The sequence below is a fragment of the Lissotriton helveticus genome, chromosome 1_2, assembly GCF_964261635.1.
Source record: "Lissotriton helveticus chromosome 1_2, aLisHel1.1, whole genome shotgun sequence".
NCBI lineage: Eukaryota > Metazoa > Chordata > Amphibia > Caudata > Salamandridae > Lissotriton > Lissotriton helveticus.
The window spans coordinates 5337450-5360516 of NC_136058.1; the positions used below are offsets into that span (position 1 = coordinate 5337450).

Here is a 23067-nt window from a genome sequence, read left to right on the forward strand (position 1 = left end):
TTTCTGAACTCCACCTAGCAGAAGTTATGAGCAGCAAACAGGATGGACAACATTGTTAAAACGTGGTTACTAACACTCTAAATGCTATTTTCTACACAGCTCCCTGCAGTCCACTTTCTCTAGAAACTACGGTGAACTGTAAAGATAATATTGCTACACTGTCCTGGGCAGCTGCGCCGGGGGTCAAGAGTTACACCGCAAACGTCACCGCTCCTGATGGGGTGCAGCACTCATGCACCACCACAAACAACAGCTGCAGCATCAACGGGCTGTCCTGCAGCCAGAACTACACGGCCATTGTCAAAGCAGCGACCGCAGCCTGCAGCAGCCCTGCAAGCAGCGAGGTGGCATTCCAAACAGGTAAGGCCAGGAGGTATCCCAGAAACAGAGTCTAAGTGGGTCCAAATGCAGATGCTGACATGAGGGTGGATTCCAATGTACATGATCTGGAGAGGTAGGCAGGCCCAGGAGCAAGGCTGGAGGTTCATGTGTGAGTGGCTGGGACCCAACCTTGCTTGTCTTTGAGAGGTACTGTCTACCAGAAACCATTAGGACTCTCCCTTGGGCTTCTTTACATCTGATGGGTGATTTGCTATTGTTTAAGTATGTACTTTAAGTCTTCAGCTATTGTCAGTTCAGCACACCTTTTCCTCGGTCCTTACAGTCCTGTCTCGCTCCTTCTCCACTCTCCCCTCGCTAACACTCTCCTCGATACCTGTGCTCTCATCTCCTCTCTAACACTTCTCCCTGGTTCTTAGAATCTGAGTCTCTCCAGGGATCTATCTCCTTCTCCCTGGCCCCATTCTGTTCTCGTATTTCACTCAAAGTCAGCCTTTCTCAAAGTTTGCTCCTCAGGTTCATCAGAAGAATTCATTATGAATGAATTATTTCAGGGTTTCCTTTGTCTCCTCTATTAAGCATTGTGTTCACTGTATGAGAGATATAGCTAAACGGTGTGTCTACCTGTTGGTCACCCGGTTCAATGGTTGACTAACTCTGGGGCACCTTGTTTATTGTTCGGCTACCTGTTGGTCACCACATTCATTGTTTGGCCACCTGTTAGGCACCTTCCCCCACATGCATCAAGCATTTTTGTAGTCGCAAACGGTGCGATTCCTTAAAATCGGCCGTTTGCGAATGCAAAAGTGCTTTTTGGGATGCATGAAGCAATTTTAGAATTCGTAACATGTTTGCGAGTTCTAAAATTGCGGGTGCTTTTAAGAAGTCGCAGATGTGCGATTTCTTAAAAGCAATGCATCATTAAATTTAAAACGGTAAATTCGCAATTAGGGTGCCAAATTTACCGAGTGGTTGAACCACTCGGTAAATTTGGAAAAAGTGTTTTAAATGCTGAAAATGTTTTTTTTTCAACATTCATGTTTCACACACACATGTCCTTAGGACATGTGTGTGTGAAACATGATGCGAAAAATACATTTCAGGGGTGCATGGGGGGGTCCTTTGGACCCCCCCCCTGCACCCATGAAATTTTCAAAGTGCCACTCGCAATTTCCTACTGCCTTCCCATTGACTCCTATGGGCCTTTTGGCCCATAGGAATCAATGGGAATTGCGAAAATGTACTTAAGAATTCGGTATTTATTTGGGATTCGGTAAAAATTGCGATTTTTACCGAATCACAAATGAATACCGAAAATAATGATGCATAGCATTTTGCACTTCTTAATTTGCGATTCCTTATTTTTCGCAAATTAAGAAGTGCAAAATGTCACAATGATGCATGTGGGGGGTAGTTTCTTTGTTTGACTACTGGTTAGGCACATTGTCCATTGTTTGGCTACCTGTTGGCCCCTGTTTTCATTGTTTGGCTACCTGTTGGGCACCTTGTCCATTGTTTGGTTACCTGTTGGGCACCTTGTCCATTGTTTGGCCACCGGTTCGGCATCTCATCCATTGTTTGGCTACTTGGTACGCACCTTGTCTATTGTTTGGCTACTTGTTGGGAACCTTGTTCATTGTTTGGCTACCTGTTAGGCACCTTGTTCGTTTGTTTGACTACTGGTTAGGCACCTTGTTCATTGTTTGGCTACCTGTTGGCCCCTGTGTTCATTGTTTGGCTACCTTTTGGCCCCTGTGTTCATTGCTTGGCTACCTGTTGGGCACCTTGTCCATTGTTTGACCACCTGTTGGTCACATCGTCCATTGTTTGGCTACCGGTTCGGCATCTCATCCATTGTTTGGCTACCTGTTGGACACCTTGTTCATTGTTTGGCTATAGGTTACAAACCTTGTTCAATGTTTGGCTACCTGTTGGGCACCTTGTCCATTGTTTGGCTACCAGTTAGGCATTTTGTTCATTGTTTGGCTACCTGTTGTCTACCTCGTTCATTGTTTGGCTACCTGTTGGGCACCTTGTCCATTGATTGGATACTTGTTAGGCATTTTGTTCATTGTTTGGCTACCTGTTGTCTACCTCGTTCATTGTTTGGCTACCTGTTGGTCACCTCATTCATTGTTTGCCTACTTGTTAGGCACCTTGCACATGTTTTGGCTACTTGTTGGACATGTGTTCAGTGCAGGGGAGATCTTTCCCAAATGTTTGGCTATCTACAAAGTGTGCTGACATTTCGTTGGTTATGCTGCACTATATAAAAATGTAAATAAATAAAAATACTAATGTAGTCAAATGTAAAATCCTAGGGCAATGTACAACATTGCTTCAGGAGTTAAATTCCCGAAGGCAGTGTCGAGAAACCCCAAATTTAAATTTATACAGCTTATGCTATTACATAGGGCGTACCTGACACCGCATCGCTTACACGCCATGTTTCCCAACACAGCTGACACGTGCCCCCGATGTGGAGTGGAGGATGCGCGCTTGCTCCATATGATGTGGGAATGCCCAAAACTAGGATATTATTGGAAGTCAGTGCAGGATACTTTGACTAAGCTGGCCCCCTCCAAGCCCCACGCAGCATGGGAATATGTCATACTGGGATTGGGACCAGTAGAACGTAAGAAGAGTGTGACCACACGTTTTATTAGCCTGGCTCTGCTACTTGCTAAACGCACCATCACAATGAAGTGGAAATCGGCTAGACCACCAGACCCGGAAGTATGGAGGGCGGAGATGGTACGGTGGGGGAAGGCTGAAAGCGTGACATTACAGCGCGAAGAACGCAGAGGGCTTAGGAAAAACCCGATATCTTTGGAGTGGAACACACTACTGGGGTCCTTCGAATCCGGGGAAGGCTACACATCTGATGACTCGATAACTGCCCCTTAGGATGCGAATACCTTGAAAGTTGGGAGTGTCACGCAGTTTAGAGGGAGCTGCCTCATGTCTGGGGGGACAGTTGTAGTTCTAGGAGCACAGTGGGACGGTCTTACTACCAGGGACTTCAATGCGGTTCCCAGGGTGGAAGCGATGAACACACAATGTACGATGACCGTGATGGGATAGACCAGATTTTATTTCTGAGTTATTTACGAATGTTTGGAGTGCGGGAAATGGTAGTGCCGGAAGGGAGGTGAAACGGGGAGGGGGGATGTTCGTAAGGTTGTTCACATTAAAGAAAAAATGTTATATCCTCATGTGATACAGACATGTACAAGGAATGTGATTTAATTTTGACAATTCGCAATGTGATGTACTGAGTCTTTTTTGTTTGTAACATATGGCAATAAAAACAGATTTTCAAAAAAAACATTGCTTCAGGAGCGATATAATTGTATTTTTATATATTAAAAAAACCTAGCGAATGGCTATAGATTCAGTCCCATTGAATGGCATTTCTGTCCTATGATTCATGAGTTCATTGGAAGAGTAAAGACGTCATATGTGCTTCTCTGTTTAGTTCCCTGTGTACCCACAAGTGTGGAAGCTCAGTTCGACTGGGCCTCCAACTCTGCCACACTGTCTTGGGGTGCTGTTCCCGATGCCGTGTCCTACACGTCATCAGTGTCCAGTCCTGCCGGAGAGTTCCGTTCCTGCAACACTTCGGGCACAGCCTGCGACGTCAGTGACCTGAAATGCGGCCAGACGTATGAGGTGACTGTGACAGCCCACAGCGGAGATTGCATCAGTACTGCAAATGGCGCCGCTGAGTTTCATACTGGTAAGGGTCAGCATGACCGCTTAAGCAGCACTGCACAGATTACAGTTGTGTTATTTCAGTTTTGTCTTTAGCCACTTTAGAGCACTAGAAAACAGACCCCCGACAAGATTCCAGGTACATATTTCTATTCGAGTATCTAAGATGGACTTCCATACATTATTCATTTACTGATGGTGCACCACTCTCTTGGATAGGTTGCATGAATCTGGTAAGGGGCCTATAGGCCCCTTACCAGATTCATATACGTTCATTTGCTTATTTTTAGATTTATTTTTTCTGAATGAGTGAGAGTTGAGTTCCTTTTCAAATTGAATGAGGCTTGGAGACTTCTTATATTGAATGAGATATCCTTCTGCAGTCCAAGGCATGCATACAGGCTTGCTTCTAAGTCTTTCTTACACTCCTGTATGGCCTCTCTGGCTTAAGCTTGACCTCAGGTGTTCTGGTATCCGTCAGCAACAATGAGTTACATACCTGCCAACTTGAAGAACAATCTCACTGTGTGAGGAAAAGGCTGGACCTTGAAGGGGATGGGGCCTCGTGCCGAGAAGTACCTAGGAGGAACTTTTAAAACCCATCCTGCCCCTAAGCCCCCTCCTCCCAAAAAATTTAAAAAAAGTTTGCTGAGTCTGGTGCCGATGTCCTGGGGTGTTTTCACAACTCTTAATGGACATTGGCAGTTCAAAGCCTTGGAAAACGAGCTGGAAAACCACTGTGTACAATGGCTTTCAGCTTGCTTTCCCTACCAGTGTGTTATATCGGCTCCTCACCGGGAGACTGTGTGATGGAAGCCGATACTGTGTGTCACACAGTGGCACGAAGTGAGTTGGAAGGTATGGAGTTGCTCAGTGGAAGAGTGGTGTTCTACTGCTTTGTGTCTGATGCATCATGTTGTAAATGTGATTTGCACTTGGTTGGAGAGCCAGTGGAGACTGGTCATAGTTCTGCAATGCTCACCTTCATGGAGGATAGCTTTGACGGCAGAGTTCCATGACTGGTTGGACTGTGGCCAAGGCACTGTCCCCATTCAGATGGGAGCAGAAGAGGGCTTGCATGGTAGGCTACAAGTTGGAAGTAAAGAGTCAGATAACATAAAACTTGTGTTTGTTTGACTATGCACGCCCTTGAGTAAATATATGCTGACAGCAAGCATATCTAAATTAGGGCTCTTTGTTCTTTCCAAAAATAGTGACAGCACAGAGCAGCCCATCACAAATCCTGCAACATACTCCCCTATCCACTTTATAATCCAAATGTGTCCATGATTGCTGAAACCACTTACTAGATAGTGTGCACGCAGTGCTTAATTTGAGCAGGTGGTTTCTGGTGCTCTGTGTAATTTAAAGATGAGCAGAAAACAGTTGTTTGTTAATTCATATAATTTTAAAAACAACAAATACCTGCCACCCAAGCCATTCTTAAAGATGTGGCCGCCTCAAGAAGTGTGATTTGTCACACTTGTAGCAGTGTGATCATTAGTAGTTGTGTAAGTACAGTGGCAATGTGTGGTGTAAACTGTGGTGGTGTCCTGAAGAGGTCACCTGCACTTATTGTTTTACAAATTAAGAATTGGTGCTACAAAATACCAAGACTCCTTGCCAACTGGTCTAGCAGTCATCACAATCAACCTCTGACTTTGCATGTTGAATGTGGCCATCTTGATCTCATTTCAGTTCAGTAAAATCAAGGGTCAATATTCCTAATTAACTATATGGTCAACAAAGTGGGGCGACAAGCATATAGAAACTGGAAAGCAAATCAATGTCTGTCGTGTGGCATTTGAAATTGTATTTAGTTTTGAGATCAATGGAAGGAGACTAACCTGCTTTTGGTGCTGCCAGGGGTGTTGGTTGTTCTCGGATTTCAAAGCTCGACGGACAGGCCAAATAAACACCCCCAGCAAAACATTTACACATCACTGGGCCACTCTTCTTGAAGGGAAAAAGAGCAAATAATTCTGGGAATTAAAATAATGCATATCAGTGGAGTTCATGATGTCCATAAAGGCTTTCTGTTGGTTTCCTTTAAAAGTTTTTTTTTATGGCACTGCACCTTACTTTAATAGTTTTCAGCACCCTTCAGAAACGAACAGTGGCATACAAACCACAAGTAACTGATTTACACAATAAGAGCAACCAACGTTTGTAATGCCGATAGGTCTGACTTTAATGACCTAATGTGTGCAAACCACATTTGTCCATGCTTTACCACATTAAAATCAGATGTATTGACTTTTCCAATTTTGTTTTGTTTAAAAGAATCTGGATTCGGCTTGTGTATGTCTGTGTAAATGTATGTGTGACTCACACATGATTCGGGGCTAAAACATTCAAAAAGACCAAAGAACAAAAATATTGCTTTCTCTATACAAGGGAGAAGAGGGAGAGGTGTGGCACAGCGGCCAGAGAGCTGACTCCGGAGCACGGGCTCACGGTTCGATCCTTGGTGTCGGCGGTAGCTCTGCTCAGCACCATGTGACTCTGGGAAATAGCCCACTTAATCTCTCCGATGGCCCCCAGCACCTTGAAACCCTTAGGGATGATTAGTTTGCGCTTAACAAATTCCGGATTTGCAATGCTTGTATGAGATAAATAATTTAATGTGAGATGATTCAGTGTGCCGTGGCTAAGTAAAATAGTGCCTCCTACACTGTGGAATGAAGCAGAATGATAAATCAAACAATCAATAAGGTTTTACCAATGAAGTGAAACAGTGATTCCCCTCTGAGTGCAGCCAAACCCCACTCCATGTATATTTTAAAGAATTGATAACAATAGGTGTTAGACAGCTGCACTGACAAGCAAGACTTAAATGCAGATCAGAGCAGTCTAAACATAAAAAGAATATTATGGTACTCATTACCAGCTTCTAAGTGTTGAATCAATATGAGGATTCATTTAGAGGTAATTATAGTACAATAAATCCAGTTCTCCATTGACTGAAGTAGGTACCAGTATGGCTGGTCTTATCTGACTGGGTTTGATTAGTTGTATATCAGAGTTCCAACCAATGCATGGCTCTGTTGAAACGTCTTACGAGAGGTGAGGTGGAGTTGATTGTGTAGGGGAATATGAGGAGTCACATTTTTGAGTGACAGTTGTCGTTAGGTTCTGCTAGACTTTTGTTCCCTATCTTTTTGGCTTGAGTGAACTCAAGAAATAAGCAAACCATCAAAAAAATTGTCCATAGTTGAGACACACAAGAGTTGTTCCTTCTTCTTTCTGCTCCCATTGAGGAACTTGCATTTTTAATATGGTAATTGGATGGCCAAAGAGGAAAAGAAAAGACTTACTCTAATCTTTCGTTGATCAAACTTTTGATCAAGCTTGTTTCAGGTATTTTACCTTGGTTAAAGCCCCACATTGACATAGTTGAATTTTTTTATGGCTATGAGCATCTGATGTGGAATACAGTCTTTCTTCTTTGCTCTTTTTTGAAAATGCTAAGACAAGAAGCCATATTGAAAGAAAGGGGCAATGTTTTTTTCTAGAATTGTTTTTTTTTTCCAGAGAAACAACATGATTGCCAGGTTGTGATAAAGTGGCAGAACTTAGGACCTCATTTAGACTTTAGTAGGCGGTCCTCTGTCAGGGTGGTGGAGTATAATAACTTTGCCACCTTGATTCACTTGTGTCCACCAGCCAGAGGTCCACACTGTGGGGCCGATTAGGATGGCGGACGGACTTGCGTCCGTCCGCCACCCTTGAGGAGGAGGGAACGTCCGCAGGGGCTGCGGCGTTCCCTCCGTGCTGATTAGGATGTGACCGCCAGGGTGGCGGTCACATCCTCTATATTTAACATTGCGGCGGGTGCAGCTTCAAGCTGCACCCGCCGCAATGTTAAAAAAGCATGTTTTACATTTACATGCACAAAGCGGCCGGCACCGCACGGTGCCTGCTGCTTTGTGCACGCAAATGCAGGGGGGTACCATAGGTACCCCCCATGTGCACCCCCCACCCCCCATTCACCCAGGGGGCCCGCAACGGGCCCCCAAAGTGAATGTCCGTATGCTTTTCCATGGCGGAAAAGCCGCCGTGGAAAAGCATGTATTCACGAACATCCTAATATGGCGGACGGTGTCTCATAGACACCGCCTGCCATGTTATAGCTTTTCCGCCACGGTCGGAAGCCGACCGCGGCGGAAAAGCGGCGGACGGAATTCCAGACCCACCAGCCATCCTAATTTGGCGGTGGGTCTTTGGAGGCTCCGCAGCGGTTTTTCCGCATCCTCCAGGCCGGCGGACACTTCCGCCGGCCCGGAGGATGCGGAAAAACCGCCATCCTAATCGGCCCCTTTATGTTGAACCCGCCACCACAGCAGTTCCTTCTAGGTGCAAAATTGTGGCAGGTGACCACCACTGGTTTTGATGGCCGACCACGACACTTTAAAAAAAATTGGTTTTCCTTAAAAAATAACCCTCGCTTACTGGGCATTTGTAATTGAAAAATAGAAAAATAATGACCCTACGCCATGGGTGTTGCCTCCCAAGGTGTGTTGTTATTTATTGTTTTTTTCTGTCCCTCATTACCAGTTTTATCATGGCAATGATGGACAGAAAAGAAGATATCATACCGTCCACTGTATGTAGCGTTGACGGTGTAATGGCCTTCCTCAGACGGCACCACCACTTTTGGGCCATCCGGGGAAGCTTTCCATTAAGAAAAGCAACAGAGCCCGTGTTAAGAATAAGGTCTTCCCATCTCTACATAAGATAAGAGAACAAAGAGGTTGGTGGACAGAGTGCTCTCAAGCTAATACAATCCATCTAACTAAAAACATCTAATCTGCCATCAAAACAGAAAGATTACAATAGCTGTAATCATTGCATTTATAAATAATCGTATGGACAATCAAAAGCAACTGAAAAACATTTCCAATTTATATTCAGATTCTATACCACATTTTTAAGAGTGGATTCTATGGTGACGCTATTTTGTTGGTTAATGGTATGCTTAAGAAACAATAGTTCATGTCTTTTTTTTTCATCGTTTTTATTGGCATTTATTTAACACTCATCATAACCTCTCAACACAGTCACATTTCCACAGTGAGATCAACATAGTACATAATGTGGTTTTCAGTTATAGTTCACTTTACAGTATTCACGGTATTTTGGACCAGCGTAAAGGGTATCAACCCATTAATGATCACGGAGTGTCCCATATCCAACACAGCAACCTCCCACGGTGTTGGTCGAGGAATAAATCAGTCTCTCACCATGGGGAATAAAAGAGACACTGGGGAGTGACGGGTTATTGTCCATAGCATTCTATCAGACCATGTAACACATGGAGACTATTGGAACCTATTACATAGGTTAAACATTCAGTGATTATGCAAGATAGGGGAGAAGCCATAGAAAGAAGTAAAGAAAACCAATAGAGCAAATTCTGTGTCTCCATTTGATATAAAACAAAACAAATAACTATAACAAAAAGAAAACCACCAGAGGTCTGCAACTAGCTCAGGGATCCGTTATCAGTTAAGTGTCACTACTTTGGGAGTCCGAGGGAGGGCACCCTCAAAAAGGGGGGAGGACAGCGGCAGCAGGGGGACAGGACGGTCAGTCCTTGAACTAGCAAGGACTGTATCTGGTTCGTGGGCCAGGTGATTGCATGTCACAGTACTGCGCGTAAAGATCCGGCCCAATCTGCTCCCTGAGTGGTCTGACATCAATGTATTTTCCGCAACCATCACCGAGCCCCGCGATGTGTGCGTCAATTCCCGCTCTTCAGAGTCAATGGAGTTGGAATGTGTGGTCAAGTCGGATGAGTGCCGTGTATCCACTATTTCCGCCCAGTGTTCAGCCAGTGGTTTACGCCGCTTCGTGACCTTATCCTCCCTAATCAAGGCCTGCTCTTCTGCTCTAGCCCAGCAAGTAACAGTTCAGAGTGCACCACTAGAGGGGGTTGCTTTGCCTTCCATCTGAGTGTAAATCTTCGTTTGGCTAAGAGAAAAGCCAAATCGATGAATCTATGACCAAGTCTTTTGGCTTTGGGTCTGGGGAAGAGGCCTAGTAGGCAGACCTCTGGAAAGCACACCAGGGTCCGAGTTAAGATCCTGTTGAGCATATTGACGATATCAGGCCAATAGCCAGCAAGCGCGAGACAGGCCCAGACCATGTGGTCAAAGTCCGCATCCCCCTGCAAACATCTGGCACAGGCTTGGGTGTCACTCCCATACACTACGTTCAATCGGTGTTGGGTAAGGTAAGTTCTATGGAGCATGTTGAATCGGATACATTTAAAAGATGCATTCCTGGACACTGTTTTTGGACTACCTAAAACTCTTCTCCATTCTTTCTCAGTTAGCTGTCAATTCATGGAAACAATAGTTTATGTCTATGTTTATTTCACTTGTAGCTCCCTGCATCCCCAGCAACTTCACTGGAAGTATTGATTGTGAAACAAACCAGGCCACGTTATCCTGGAGTAACGCGGCTGGCGCCCTAAATTACACGGCTACTGTGACTGCACCCAATGGAACTTCACTCTCCTGCACTACAGTGGCCATGAGCTGCTCCATCGCAAGCTTGCAGTGTGGTCAGATATACTCTGCCGTCGTCGTCGCAGCCAATGACGTCTCCACCAGCCCCGCCAGTCTCCCGACCGAGATTCGAACAGGTAAGACTGTAGAACTTTTCACCTGCAGGCATGGTTCTCTTTATGTCACCTGCTTGATTTGTAATTTTACTTTCAATTGTGTTGCCTTCTGTAAGTCTTAATGCCACAGGAACCATGCCCTGACTACAAAGAGTACCTGGTGTAAGCTGAGGCTGGTAAGTAGTTTAACGGGCCAGAGTAATTAAAGAAGCTTGGTGAAGTTGTGCAGTTGAAAGTAGGAGCATGTCCCACCTTCTGTGGCTCTGGTACGCTGTCCTTGAACAGAGGTCAGACTCAATGGGTTTAGTTATTCAGCTTCACTTCCCTAGTTTCTCAGTGCACTGTAATAGCTGCATTGTTGCTCGACCCCATTTCCCGTATATGGATTTATGTGACCCCATTGTATTCTCATTTCAATGTGTTGGTGGTATCCTCTGAGTTGTTGCTTGCCAATTTCACAGAGATTACCGTCCTCCGACGTGCTCCTATTCTTTATCCACTGAAAATGTTACATTTTTATTTCGATGGAACAATTTCACTATCATTTGATAGTTTGAAGATTCAAGAAAAGTATTGTAAGTGATGGAGCAGCTGACACATCCTAAGAAGAAACTGTAATTGCTTAGTAATTGCCTAGAAACTGAAATAACCTAGCACCTTAATATTTTTCAGCACCCTGCATTCCCCCAGCCCCTACCTCAGATGTGGATTGTGACACCAACCTGGCATCTGTGCAGTGGAGCCCAACAGAAGGAGCCGAGTTTTACTCAGTGGTGGCGCGTGAGCGGGATGGAAACACCGCTTCCTGTAATGCGACAGACGCCGCCTGCGTGATTGCCGGCCTCTTGTGCGGAAAGGTCTATGCTGTGTCTGTAACAGCGGGGCACAGTGGCTGTCAAGCTGTACCCAGTGAAACAAGTGCAGCAGTGACAGGTATAGTGGGAGCGTCGCTGTGAATCAAGTGCAGTTTGGGGTCCAATGTGGCTGTTGTAAAGCGGCCCTTAAGCTTGAGTTTAACAACTAAAGTGCTCTTCACAAAGTCGATCAATAAGGCCTTTTCCATCAGATCACACATGTAAAGTGAAATGGACACAACTGTGGCGCATCAGAGTCTAGATATGAGAATTTTAAAAAAGGCAGAGTACATCGGGGATGCATGTGATCTAGATGGAAAAAGAGAAGTAGAGGCCTTTCCTGGAGCAACTTTTTTCTAAAAAGGAATTTCAGCAAACTGTTCGAAACTGAATGTCATTCCCCTGGCTGTGGAATCCAAATAGTTGAATACCTTTCATAGTGAAAAGTATAATTTAGTCTATTTTGTATTATTATGTCAATTCTGGGACTGTTACCCTTCACTACCACTCATGCTTTGTCTCTTGGCTTTCTTTGCAAGTCGGCTCAACACCCTCCCGCTATTTCGCCATTCACCTATCTCACTCTTTTTTCTTTGATGCTTTCCACCCGCCTCTACTATTCCCTCTCCATTGTTCTTTCCACATACTTTTTCCTCTTCCCTCGACATCCCACCAGTGCTTCATTTGAGCTGGTGGTTACAGGTGCTCGGCATCGGCATTTAATGGTCTTCTGACAGTCTGCCACAAGGTGGCGGTGTCTGGCTAATTTAGAGATGACCACAACAGTAATTATTACTTCCATATACATTCAAACTGACTACTGCCTGCCTCCAAGTCATTCTTATAGTTTTGGGGACCTGGAATAATCTGAATTGTCTCACTTGGAGGAGTGTGATTGTTAGTTTTTTCTACAAATTAAGCACTGCTAATTCTCTTTACTTGTTTCCTTCTGTGCTGTCTTTCTACCCCTGGTCTGGTTTAATTTCCTACTGTCGCTTCCTGCAAGGGTCACAGTAGACATAAGAGAAACTACTTGACTCATACTTTTAATGGGCCGTTGTTTTTTAGATTACTAATTCATATATACATTGTTTTGATGAAAATCACCAGTTTTACATCAAAAAAAGTCCTTCATCGCTTTGATTTTCTACCACAAGGTGATAATGCTAGCCATTTGAAAAGGTGCAGTATAGACAGTGCGCTTCAATCATTTGTGGAGGGAGAAGGAAATTTTGTGATCCATCCAGTTTCCTTGAAATATAGTCTTGTAAATCAATAGTGAGGGGGGGGGAAGGATCACTTGTCCTGCTAACCTGGGTTTTACAGGTAGGTGGGAAGTCCCTTGGTAAAAATCCCTTATGCACGTGAGTAGGTGTATTTCTGGTAGCGGTATATCTTGATTCTCCGCTAGATTACTCTTGTGTCTGCATAATCATAGGGTTAGTAGGTATGCAGCCTCCGCCTGGAGGTAGTTAACCCAAGGTTAAAAGCAGTAGTGTCCAGTGATAAGTGGTGATTGTGAGGTTAAAATAACTCGGACAGCCAGATTTGTAATATTTATTATTCTGGATTCAAGTTAAGTGGTGAAAATATATGGTGGATATGCGTAATGAGAATTATTAAGGTTCTCACGCTATCAATTTTCAAGGATTTAAAAGGTCGACATGTTTCAGCCCTATTCGCCTAGAGAGGTCAGTGGGCTTTCTTCAGGACCGTGTGAGAAGTGAATTGTAAAGTGACGTACTAGTCCTTTACACCTTTAAGGTCAGTTGTGCCTGTAAATACAAATAGTGTAGGTAACCTTGGGGAAGGTTGTGGGACAAAAAACAACATTGTTCATACTGAATTAATGTGCAACTTATAAAATGGCAATACTTTATCGATCACTACCTCTTGCATTCAAAAAACCACATACTCAAAAACTCTGGTTGTCCACCTTGCTCGTTATTCACTATATATAGAGACTTATATATAGACTCGTGCCAGATTCTATCTCATAATAATAATGGCAATTTAATTTGTTAACTCGAGTTCACCTATTGTCCATGCCGTTTTTAGTGGCGCGGGAGGCGAGGAGCTACAGGTAGGAGTGATGCCGAATAAAGAACGGCGTCCCAGAAGATAAGTACCTGTTTCCTTTTCCTTCCTTTACTAATCCCTTACCCTTATCTTTAGAAAAAGGGCCCCCCTCCTAGAGACTCCCTGGTACCTGAGGAAGCACGTAATAACAGTGCGAAGGTACGTGGAGTCGCCATAATATGAATGATAAGTCGGAGACATGCCTGCTAATGCGCTAAGATTGGGGCATATATTATCTCTCAGAAAAATGTTTGCATATCACGATATATATAATAAATGTCTTAAAAAACAGCGCGCTTGAACACAAAGTGATTAACTAGTCTCACCTAAAAACGGCATGGACAATAGGTGAACTCGAGTTAACAAATTAAATAAAGCAACTTATTGCCATTATTATTATGAGATAGAATCTGGCACGAGTCTATATATAAGTCTATATATAATGAATAACGAGCAAGGTGGACAACCAGAGTTTTTGAGTATGTGGTTTTTTGAATGCAAGAGGTAGTGATCGATAAAGTATTGCCATTTTATGAGTTGCACATTAATTCAGTATGAACAATGTTGTTTTTTGTCCCACAACCTTCCCCAAGGTTACCTACACTATTTGTATTTACAGGCACAACTGACCTTAAAGGTGTAAAGGACTAGTACGTCACTTTACAATTCACTTCTCACACGGTCCTGAAGAAAGCCCACTGACCTCTCTAGGCGAATAGGGCTGAAACATGTCGACCTTTTAAATCCTTGAAAATTGATAGCGTGAGAACCTTAATAATTCTCATTACGCATATCCACCATATATTTTCACCACTTAACTTGAATCCAGAATAATAAATATTACAAATCTGGCTGTCCGAGTTATTTTAACCTCACAATCACCACTTATCACTGGACACTACTGCTTTTAACCTTGGGTTAACTACCTCCAGGCGGAGGCTGCATACCTACTAACCCTATGATTATGCAGACACGAGAGTAATCTAGCGGAGAATCAAGATATACCGCTACCAGAAATACACCTACTCACGTGCATGAGGGTTTTTTACCAAGGGACTTCCCACCTATTTGTAAAACCCAGGTTAGCAGGACAAGTGATCCTTCCCCCCTCACTATTGTTTAAAAGCAGTATAGACAGTATCATAAATGTATGATCCTACACAACTTCAGACAACCCTTGTTGAAATGTTTGCATTCAGAACTTTACATACGTTATTAAAGTGATAGAAAAAAATCACCATGTTGCTGGGAAGTTGATAACTAATGCACTTAACACACAAAGAACGTGGCCAAATTGGAAAAACAGACTCTTATTCAACTTGCATGTTGGGGTAGGTTTTAAACACTGAGGGAGTGTGGCATTCACTAGCTTCATTTTCTAGTATTAAAATAGTTTAATGTCAGCTACTTACTTTTGGGTAAAATCTTCAGCCTTTTTGCTTGTGCCTGCGCTGACGTCACAAACAATTGGCTTGAAACAGCATAGCTTGTCACAATTTACATGCTACATGTTATGAACATAGAGAGAAACGATTTCCCTACCAAATAGCCTATTCTCCTTATTAAAAGATATTAAGATATCTTTAAGAAGAGGTCCCAACTTGCTCTATACATAACTCGTACTATACAAGCCTCTCTTTTGCCACTGTGCTGAGGGATTCCTTCTGATGGTGGCCTGTCAGGGACAAATATGTCATGTGAAATTGCTGGAGTTACAGATTTCTAAATTCCATGGTTCACCTTCTTCCTAGAAAAGTGTTCGGAAGTGAGGCGGTTCTTATTGCGCCTCCCTCAATTCGTTTGTGCATTATTCAGGGATAGCACAGCCCTTGTTGCATTTTACTGGTCAACATCTTCCTCCTGCCCCACCTTAAGATCATCAAGAAGCACACGCTCATCAACCAGTGCAAGGCAGCTGGTACAAAGCTCAGCCTGTGTATCACCAGCGGTCTATATCTGACGTCCGGCCAGGTGATAATTAGCACTTAAGACCCTACCACAAAAAACGTGTTCTTCATACCCATTTGCCACACTAGCCCACTCAACAGCTCGCTCCATCGGCCGACTGTAAATCTTCCCAAGTTTAAATTGCAAACGTCTGAGGTCAGGAAGCTATTTACTCCTGCCTTAGATATGATGCTTGGCATCTTGGAAGGATTATATTGCTGATCACCTCTCCACAAGATACCTCAGTTGTAGTCGAATGTCTGTAAACCTCTGCCCATCTTACATTAACGTCCCACATTTCCCAGAATGCTGCTGGTGCAGTAAAACTACAAATAACCAATGAGTGGCTCAATGTGACGGTCTGGCTGACCTTCAAATCACCGTGCTTACAATTCAGACACGGTCATAAACATTGGCCAAAGATCTCAGCAACATATAAGCATTATACACTAGGACATTTCCTCCAGTCCTCCAACTAATAACTGCCCCCCCCTCCCATTACCAAATATGTTGCAATTTCGAAGGTGAGTGCCGCTTCCCCGTTCAAGGACAACATTTGCAGAATGCTTTCAATGAATAGCCTCTGCTAAACAAACCACAGAACCTACTGTAATAACTCGCCATCTTGTCCAAAGTCAGGAAGCACCTCGAGGCTGTTTAAGCAATCACAATTATAAGTTAAAAAAAGAAAATCATAAAAAGTGAAAAGGAGTATAAAAGCAACCAGGAAGGTGATTTTAATCCAAAAGGTAAGTCTTGCATCAAGAATGTAAGGCCCAGGCTATACTGTAGGCGTAGGCAGGATGGGGTAGGATTCCTCAAAGCTCTAAATGTCTTCACTGCCAATTTGAACATGACATTGATGGTCATAAATATCCAGGGTGGATCCTGCAAGACGACGGTGAGCTGCTCAAAGCAGGAGGCCTTCAGTATCAGAGCTTTCTTTAGCTAGACCCTCCTAGGCATCTGCAAGGAAAGCTTCGGCTACAGGTCATTCCCACATTAAAGAAAAAAAGTCAAGGCAAAAGTATTAACACAAAAGGCACCTACACTGGCAAAGTTCTTTGTTTATGTATTTATCTATTCAGACAACAGCCATCACTGTTGCCAATACCTGTGCATCTCTGTCATCAATACTTAAGTCAACAGGCTACCGGTAAATGGACAGGTTGTCTAATTTACTACCTGCTTTGTGAAGTTCTGGTGAACGCAGGCCTTTCACAGCTATTGTAAAGCAAAGCTACTGTTATGGAAGAGTTACAGTTTTGAAATGTCTCTTTGCTCCTCAAACCATCCCTGATTATTTGCACAGACATTCAAAAGTCACATTACGAATCAATTGAGCATTACAGAATATGAAATCACCTGTTTTCCTCCGTTTTCACCTGCAGCGCCTTGTCTTCCGGACAATGTTATCCCAACCCTGGATTTGACAAACACCTTGTCTGTCACCTGGCTAGCCAGCGATGGAGCCGTGTCATACATGATGACTGCGGAGGGGGACCTGGGCTCACAACAATCTTGTAACACCTCAACTACCACCTGTGATATCCCGTTCCTGGACTGTGAGACCACCTACAACGTCACGGTGATCGCGCAAGGAGGGCGCTGCAGTAGTCCAGCCAGCAATGCTGTTTCTGTTAAGACAGGCAAGTCTGACTTAGGGCTGCTTCACTTGTAAAATACTAAGTACAAGGTAAGATGAGTAAAATCAGAAAGGCAGACTGTATCCCTAGCAGTATTCTGACATCCAGGCAACATGGATTCATGTTCTTTAGGGAAATGTATGTAAAACACATTATGTGTGCAGCTTGTAAAATTTGAGGGTAAAATGTGATAGGCATGCCTTGGTTCACTATAAAAGTAATAGTTTTATATTTTACATGCAAATATTCATTCATACGTCATGAAATCTGTGCTGTGTGAGATTTTTCAAACCTCCACCCGACACGTGGTTCAACTCAACATGAGGCATATCCCTGTATGTTTATCCCCTGCTGCATGTCACTGCTCAAATTACTCAAATGGTCAAGGAATAGAAAGGCTTCGCTCAGAAAGATTCCCATTATCTTTGCAGTACATTTATATCTGAGGGCTGTAAATACACTATGGTCCATTTAAAATATGTGTTCTGTGGTGCTACAGTTTATACTTCATGTTGTGTCGCACACAGGTCCCACAAATATGTTTATTGGATAGGATATGGCCACCCATCTACACGGCTCCTAAATACTGCACATGAAAGTCATAGATTTTGTCACAGCCATGAGTCCAGTTAATAATACTTTTAGTTAGTTTAATATCCTATCCAGGGTTCAAAGACAGGTGTACTTACTACCACTGTGTAACAAAACTTGAGGGACGCCATGCAAAGTACATATGGGGGCCCCATGCTCCGGATCAAACTAGGAGTTCTCATCTAGCACTCACGCACAGTGCCGGAGGGGGCCTTTTGGAGGTCGGGCCCTCCAACACTGGGATATTGTTACGCCACTGCTTACTACTCAGAATTGCTCAGTGGGCAGGGTTACTACTTAGAGGCCATAGATAATCTTTCCACTAAGAGTTCATAAACAGATGGACTTAATACTTTGATTTCGTCGAATGATGATCTTCCAAATCGGATTTCAAAGATACATGGGCTCACTACTTAGATCCTCATTACTACTGGCTTGTATAGTTCCGATATGTACAGTAACGCCTGATAACTTCAAACTCCAGCAAATTTCCACATTTAAATTTCAGTAGGTCAAGCCTGCCAAACTTTATCGGGTGAAATATGCTTGTTAATTCACTAAAAGGTTGTAATATGTGCCATGCTCACATTCAACACATTGCTACTCTTGAGGAGTATGGATTTTATCAGGTGCAATAAACATTGCACCAAACACTAGGCCACTCCTAATGGAGGTCTATGAGTTAATCGATTGATTAGCTTAGTACTAACCATACATACAAAAATGAGTCCACTACTTACTGATAGATGAACCTACAACAAAACGTTCAAGGATAGATGAACTTACTACTCAGGGTTCGTAGATCGATCGGTCTACTTCTCAGAGTTCATTGATAGCCCTACCACTTGCAGCCATCGAAGGGTGCACTGCTTACAGATTATGGGTAGTTCATAGAGAGAAGGTCTTGACGCTTAAAATTGAAAGATAGCTGGGCTCATTACTCCAAGTATGGAAGCTGATGGAATTTCTACTCAAAGTTCAGAGATTGTTTCTCTTACTTGTAGAAAGTTGAGCTTACTTCTTTAAGTAAATAAAAAGATGTCTGCACATATGAACCCCACTCGAGGGAATAAGGGAATGATTGGAGGAAGTGGACATCTACGTTTGCATCCTCCCAAATGAACTTCATAAACCATACACGGCAAACGTGACCACGTGAGGCGAAGCAAACCTCTGTGTTCTCTGTGCAGATAAATACCCTATTTTGAGATTTCAGGGTCCTTACTTAGGACATTAGAGCACACCCTGGTTCTCGAAAATAGGGCATTTACCCCCCCCCTCCTCCTCCCTCCCCAGGAGAGCACAGAGGTTTGCTTAACCTTATGTAGTCATGTTTGCCATGTAGGGGCTTTAAATAAAAAGATGGACATTCTAGTTAAAGTTCATAGATAGGCGGGTTTACTACTCACAAGTTACCAGGTAGATAAACGTTTTATTCAGAGTTCATAGATGTGAGAAATCCATGTCAGAAGGTCCCAGAACCATCAGAGTTACTGGGCCTCAATTGTGACAACTGGGTTCTTTCACTGCTGGTGTCCTAGGCCACCTGTTCTGCAGACCTTCTAACTGGGGACCAAGCAGCCCGTAGTGAGGCAGAGCAGTCCAAGTCTTACTCAGGGAGGTGCTGTGAGCCCGTCAGTAATGCAACAAATAGCATTCAATAAATCAATGTAGAGTCAGTGTTTTATCTTTAAAAAGAAACATATTTAATGCACCCAAAATAAATATTACTCACAAAATTGTAAATATGTACAGACTGACTGGTGGGAAAACCAATAGGAACACCCTCTAAGAGGCCTGACAAGTGACAGGGGACTTGCGCTCACACACTACAAAAAGATCTCAGTCACTACAGTACTCCCTAAGTCCATTACTTGAGCCCCCATGAATGAGGCACCTCTAGGGATCTGCGTGCCAACAGACCCTAACATCTAAAACACAATACCCCTATATATGAACAGAGCGAATATGTGATATACATTTACAAACTTCAGACCTACAAGTTTTGTCATACAATATCATCACAATTTTAACTATAAGAAAATAGGTACTTCAATGTGAACAAACATTGCCAGTCGTTAAGATAAATATACACATATTTTAACTTTCACAATGAAAAAACCCAAACTTTAGCTATGTGCAAAAACAACAGTTGATGAACAGAATGTAGAATGCAGTTGATGGGCAGAATGACATTCACCCCAGTACAGAGATCTGGGCCTAAATCCATTGTCTTTTTTGCTCACCATGGCATTCCAGTTTGAACCCAGTCATACGCAAATCAGTCTTGACCCTGTGCCTCACAGTCCAGCCCGAACTGCCAAGCCAGGTCCACCCTGGATTGTAAACAAGCATCCTAGGACCGGTTTCGGGGTTTCACTCCTCTTCAGCCAGGATAGCTTGATTCCAGTGGCATGGAGAGCACGGGACCCACGTCTGGGCATACCCGGCCCACTCGGGTGACAAATGCAAAAACAACACCAAAGCAAACAGTGAGCAGTTCAATAAAAGCCTAATTTGTACTATTCACTCAGACGCCTATCGACCATAGATGACCCAGAAACTTAACGAGTCCCAGCACTTCTAATTGAAAAGGGAGCCACAGAAATGCTTGCAACCTACTGAAACCTCTCCCAGGGTCACTGTTTCAAGGCTGCTGAAGAATTAAGATGGCTTGCTTTTCAAAATCTTTGCAGCACTGTTGCGAGGGTCTGCAGCAGCTGCAGCCGGCCTTACAGCTCAAGAAAATACATCTTATGGTCCCCCTGATCCCAGTAGGATGCCACCGAAGACATATGCAAATGTTTGCAGTCCCCAGCGTTTAATGGGCTCTCCTGTGTTCCCTTTGCTGCAACTTTGGGTCTCATCTTGCTTTTTGTTATCTTTAAAAAACAGACATTTTGTGCCCACTGTTGTTTTGTAGGCCGGGTTCTCTGGCCTCTTCCTAAGGGCACCTGTGCAAACTCTTGCAGCAACTTCAAAGATTGTGTTCTTACTAGTTCCCCACTTACCTACATTTCCTTGTAGCGGGGTAACCAGCTGTTCTGCTTGTCCCATTCCCTTCAGACACAGGAATAGGGAGCGGCAGGGCTGGGTGTAGCTGTGCTTCTCTGACCTGGAGCCGCTCCTCCACACACAGTCTCCCAGGCCAAGACTGGTGGGGGGGGGGCGGCTCTCTGGGCAAAACCAAAGATGGTCCCCTGGCTCTTATGGTGGAAATGATCAATGGTGAGACTGTGCCTCAGTTGTATACCCAACTTCACCTGGGTTCCCCAGAGATATCTTGAAAACTTTTATTTCTGGTGTTGTGTTCTACCTACCAGAAGTGGTATTGTTGGGGCCACCTGTCCTGCAAATTGTTAATGGAATTTTCTGTGGTGTTTTGGGATTTTTTTCAGCCCCACTGAGTTGTTATGTTATTTAAATTTATATCTAGGTGCAACAGCTACCCAAAAGGGTTTTGCGGCGCCCGGCAGATACAACAGAAAATAGGGGAATAGAACTTACAGATTAAAAAGCCAAGTTTTTAGTGACTTGCGAAAAAGTGTAGCACTCATCTGTGTGCGAAGAGACATCGGAAGAGCATTCCATACAACAGGGCCCAAATAGGAGAAGGAATGGCCACCCATACGGGATAGTCTAATCTTTAGCACCTGAAATTTAGCCTGAGAAGTAGATCTGAGGGTACGTGAAGGCAAATAGAGGTGGACTAGATTTTGCACATACATGTGAGCCATGTCGTGCTTATTTCTGAACATATAGTTCAGAGCTTTAAACTGAATCCGATTTTCAACTCTTAACCAATGAATGTTCCTCAAAGACGGGGAAATAGAGGCTGTTCTAGTTGCTGCTTCCTGTTTTGAAACTGCCCTCCTGTCACGAGTTTGGTAGCCTCATCATCTGGGGTCTCCTAGCAGCAGTACCCAATTTCCTCAAGGCATACCACACTCTTTGTCTGCACAACGCAGCACCCTGAGATTCTGCCACCTGTAGGGTGCCAGTGTGCCCAGCAGGAAGCTGTAATACCCACTCCTATACCGTCCACATTACAGAAAAATCCACAAAATTCTTATTATTGCCAGGTTCCCAAAATGTCTATTCTCTACTAATCCAAAAAGGGAGGTTGGGAGCTAGTGCCTATAGGTCATGAGGCAGGATACAACACAAGACCTAAAAGTACAATTCCAGAGAATTCCTTCATTTCAGATAGGGCTCTGCTATGATTAGGTCTGTCCTCCTTCCTGTTATTCTTCTCTTCTCAAAAGCTCTTCCTTTGTGCCGAGAATTAAACGTGGAAGTGCAGAATTCAGAAGATGGGAGTCCATACTCAAACCACTGATGCCACATCACCACCCCATGCCTAAATGACACTGCAATGGCCAAACTCCCTTGCTGTACAAAACTCACACAGCCTCCTGGATAGATTTAAAATGGCAGGTTGGAGGAACAATAGAAAGATGCTCTTCTGGGAGGCCAAGTCCCATCCACTCAGGTCTGGTTTCTCCCGTCCAAGCTTCAAAGAAACCCTTCTGTTCTGAGATCTGTCTGCCCTGTACCTGTAAGCAGTCACAACATGTTGTCACTGTATGTCAGAGAGCGCAGCTAATTACCTGATGCAGATTTTATTCCCCGCCCCTTTCCCCTCTCAGGAAAAATCTAATCTCCTAGATTTGATCTAGTTTTCTGGGAAAGCTTTGAGATTGGTAACTAACCAGCAAAGAAGTCAGTGTGGGTCATCAGTGTAGTAACAGGATTGGGTTCCATTAAGGCTGGCTCTGTTAAATATAAAACTGACACAAGTAAAGGAAAGCCAACTCCGGAAATTGTTTTCAAGGCCCAGTAAATTATAGGAAAGGACACCACAATTGTCTCCCTACACCATGTCATAAAAGGTTTTGGTTTAGGCATTCTTTGTTCAAAGTGTAAAAAACATTTAAAGAGTACAGACTTTACACTTAAGCCAAGAAGAAAAGGGGAAACTTATTCTTGGATTGACCATTTAATTATAAGGCCAGAGGAGGCCAGAAGCAATTTACTCTGGGTCCCGATTGCCACATTGATATCTGTGCCCAGGCGCCTGGCTGAGGTGGGTGGACAAGCAGTCCACCTCTCAGCCATTGAACAGGTTCACTTGTAAAGAGCCTCTTACCCCAGCTGCACAGCAATGGACCTTATTTTAAAAGGAAGCCCCTGCAAGTTACTGCTCAAACCCATGCTAAACTGTTGATTGTCATGAGTGAGGCTCCACGAGGAAGACACAGCAGAGGTC

At 43.7% G+C, this 23067-nt stretch overlaps 1 protein-coding gene across 1 annotated transcript in view; it reads left to right on the forward strand.

The window, feature by feature from the left end:
* The window catches only part of LOC144797641 (uncharacterized), a 353681-nt gene that overhangs the window by 169520 nt on the left and 161094 nt on the right, over positions 1-23067 (forward strand). Inside the window, exons 29-33 of the mRNA XM_078668345.1 lie at positions 100-360; positions 3818-4078; positions 10442-10702; positions 11354-11614; positions 16953-17210. Of these exons, the coding sequence (XP_078524471.1) occupies positions 100-360; positions 3818-4078; positions 10442-10702; positions 11354-11614; positions 16953-17210 (1302 nt within the window). The remainder of the gene's footprint in view (positions 1-99; positions 361-3817; positions 4079-10441; positions 10703-11353; positions 11615-16952; positions 17211-23067) is intronic.